The sequence below is a fragment of the Wasmannia auropunctata genome, unplaced genomic scaffold (genome assembly GCF_000956235.1).
Source record: "Wasmannia auropunctata unplaced genomic scaffold, wasmannia.A_1.0 LD336074.1, whole genome shotgun sequence".
Taxonomy (NCBI): Eukaryota; Metazoa; Arthropoda; class Insecta; order Hymenoptera; family Formicidae; genus Wasmannia; species Wasmannia auropunctata.
In genome coordinates, this window is record NW_012026816.1 from 3,454,053 (window position 1) to 3,457,086 (window position 3,034).

Here is a 3,034-nt window from a genome sequence, read left to right on the forward strand (position 1 = left end):
AAAGCGGAAATGGAATTTATATTGCGATGATTTGAGAGAAATCTGTACTGAAGAGGACTCAATCTAAGAGTCGAAACGTCTACTATTCTTCAATAAAGGGATCATTTGCGCTATTAGAACTGCGTCGGCTCTTAAGGGCATTTATTTAATCATATATAATTGTTTTTTTTAAATAATATATTAGAATTATATGAAGTTTTTGATATTATAATATTTTTAATATAATGTATGTTCAATAGTTAGAAATTGTTTATAATTTTTATTTTTTATTTTAAAACAAAAATAAAAATGCAAATAAAAATAAAAATCTGTCACACTTCGTACACACGTACTTTAATTGCATTTTTTAAAACTTGTGTTCTTTACGTTTATGAAGAAATAGATCGTACGAAGATGAACATTCTGTAGAACACGTTCTACAAATCACAACTCTTTTCTCGTGTATCGTTTGAGTATGGTCTTTGAAATATTGCTCCTCCCCGAAGTAAATATTGCAATCATTACAATAAAATATTTGGTCGTTTTGGTTAACAGTTTCTGAAAAACTTTGACCATCCTCTGTAGTTCTATTTGTAACAAAGTCAGAGCTGTTATCAATTTTATTGAGGCTTGCATCAGATCTCCATATTTCATTTTAATAATCCCTCTCTCATAATCTATCTCAGTAGCTATGTACGTTTCTAAATCAGCTGACACTACAGTTTCGTTATGTTCCTTTGAAGGAACAGCTTCCTTTTTGTAATTAATTTCGTTAATTTCCTCTCGTTCTGTATTCGAATCATTCTGAATATTTTTTTTATCTATCACGTTCTGTGTATCATTTTGATAATTCCGAGCGTCCTTCTGTAGTATTATTTGTAAAAATAGCAGAGATTTTATTAATTTGTCCTTGGTTTTCAGATATTCATCTTTTATTTTGGTAATGTCTATCTCAGAATCATCTATCGCTAAGTCAACTGACGCTACCGTTTCATTATGTCTCGTTAAAGTAACAGTTTCCTTTTCGTTAATATCCTCTCGTTCTGATTCCCAATCATTCTGAATATTTTTCTCATCTGTAATCTGCTGTGTATCATTTTGATATTTTTGAGTGTTTTCTTTATCTGTAATCTCTCGTTTAATACTTTGACGATTGATCTCTGTAATTTTATTCGTACTTTTGTCTGTACAGACAGCATCGTTTTGCTTCTCATCTAATTGCATTCGCAGACGTTTATCTATTTTTATTGCAGTAAGATTGTAACTGATATTTAAATAATTTGAACACCATCTGCATACATTGGTTGGCAGTTTATCATCTGGAGAAATCTAGAAAGAACACGAAGAATATAATGTTATTCATAATATATTATGTAATAAATACATAAGTTTAAAAGGTTAAACGTGCCGAATAATCATACAACTCTTAAACTTACATTGATTGGTAAACATTTATTTATTTCTTCAAGAATATTGTTATCGTTATCTTGAAATATTGATATATAGTTTAGAGACTCTTCTCCACACAAACGACATATTTCACTTTTCTCATGAGGCATTGTATTTATATTGGTACAGTCTTTTACCTTTGTAATTGTTTCATGTCTCTACAAAGATTTTATATCTAAATGAAATCAGCAGATACTATTTCACAAATCAAACATGTTTTAGAAAATAAATTAAAACGGATTTAATATCTGCTTTATTATTGTAAGCTAAATGTTTAATGTAAATTACATATTTTTTTCATAAAGATATCTAATAAATATGTATTACGTATGTCCATATAAATTATATATTATACATATACATACCATAAACCATATATATATCAAAGACTTAACTGAATAACAATAAGTTTTGTACAGTTCAGTCAAGGTGCATTATTTTATTATGTCGCTCAATGTTTTTAATCTTTAACATATTTAATTTCAGATGTAATTTAATAATTTCCCGTCATATGTGAAGATTATGCTGATCATTATATGGATATCAATATCTCAAGCTATTCAGCTCATCCAATCTTAGCAATGATTTTCCTATAATGTCACATTGAAAAGAGAAAAGAGTTTAATTTTTTATATTAAATATATATACATATATCAAGAGGCACGGTAGTGTCTCACGTCAAGTATGCGCGCCCGTATACGAGCCGTGAGACCGATCTGTGTCTCTTCAAGTGATATGTTTCATTTGTAGATAACATACATCTTGCAACATTTTTTTCAAACAAAAGGAAAGGCGTTAAATATTGCGCTATTCGAACAAGAACTATTACACTAAATTTAAAAAAATTTAAGTGATATGTGGAATCATTCGCACGCACACAATTCGCACACCACACAAGAAAGGTTTGGAGTCATAAAATACTGTGGAGCTAACGAACGGGAACCTTATCTTAGCAACTTGTGATGCTCAATAAATAAATTTACCTGGGCCGACATTGGTCAATATGGTAAATATTTATAAAATAGGTTATTTTTATCTCTTTAAACATTTAAAAGAAACTAATAAAATAACTAATAAAATTTGATTTTTCGATTGCATTTATAGGATCTATAAGTGATGGTGGTGTATGGAGTAGGTCGAAATTTGGAAATGATCTTGAAAAAGGAAACGTTAATCTTCCTCCACCTAAAAATTTATCACTAACAAATATTTCTATGCGTTATATGTTCGTAGGAAATGAAGCTTTTCCGCTAAAAATGTATTTAATTCAACCATACAATAGAAAGGATTTGGGAAATGCAGAACGCGTCTTTAATTTATCGCGCTTATCTAGAGCGAGCAGAATTATTGAGAATACATTCGGTTTATTAGTTTCTCGTTAGCAAATATTAACTAAAACTATAAATTGCTCTCCCGACAATGTTAAACATATAATAAAAGGATTAGTTTGTATACATAATTATGATTTTGATCGGGACAATATCGTTATCTTGGATGAAGAAACTCATTTAAAAAAACGCCTCATTTCCAAAATGATACATATTAAAAAACAATTCAACGGTCTAAACCTACAAAGTGACACAGAGCTTCTTGATCCATGCTATTC

At 29.4% G+C, this 3,034-nt stretch overlaps 1 protein-coding gene across 1 annotated transcript in view; it reads right to left on the reverse strand.

Moving 5' to 3' along the window:
* Positions 1-1,203, reverse strand: part of LOC105449760 — a 3,308-nt gene extending 2,105 nt beyond the window's left edge. The window contains exon 1 of the mRNA XM_011689145.1: positions 505-1,203. Coding sequence (XP_011687447.1) covers positions 505-1,203 — 699 coding nt within the window. The remainder of the gene's footprint in view (positions 1-504) is intronic.
* Between the last annotated feature and the right edge of the window lie 1,831 nt (positions 1,204-3,034).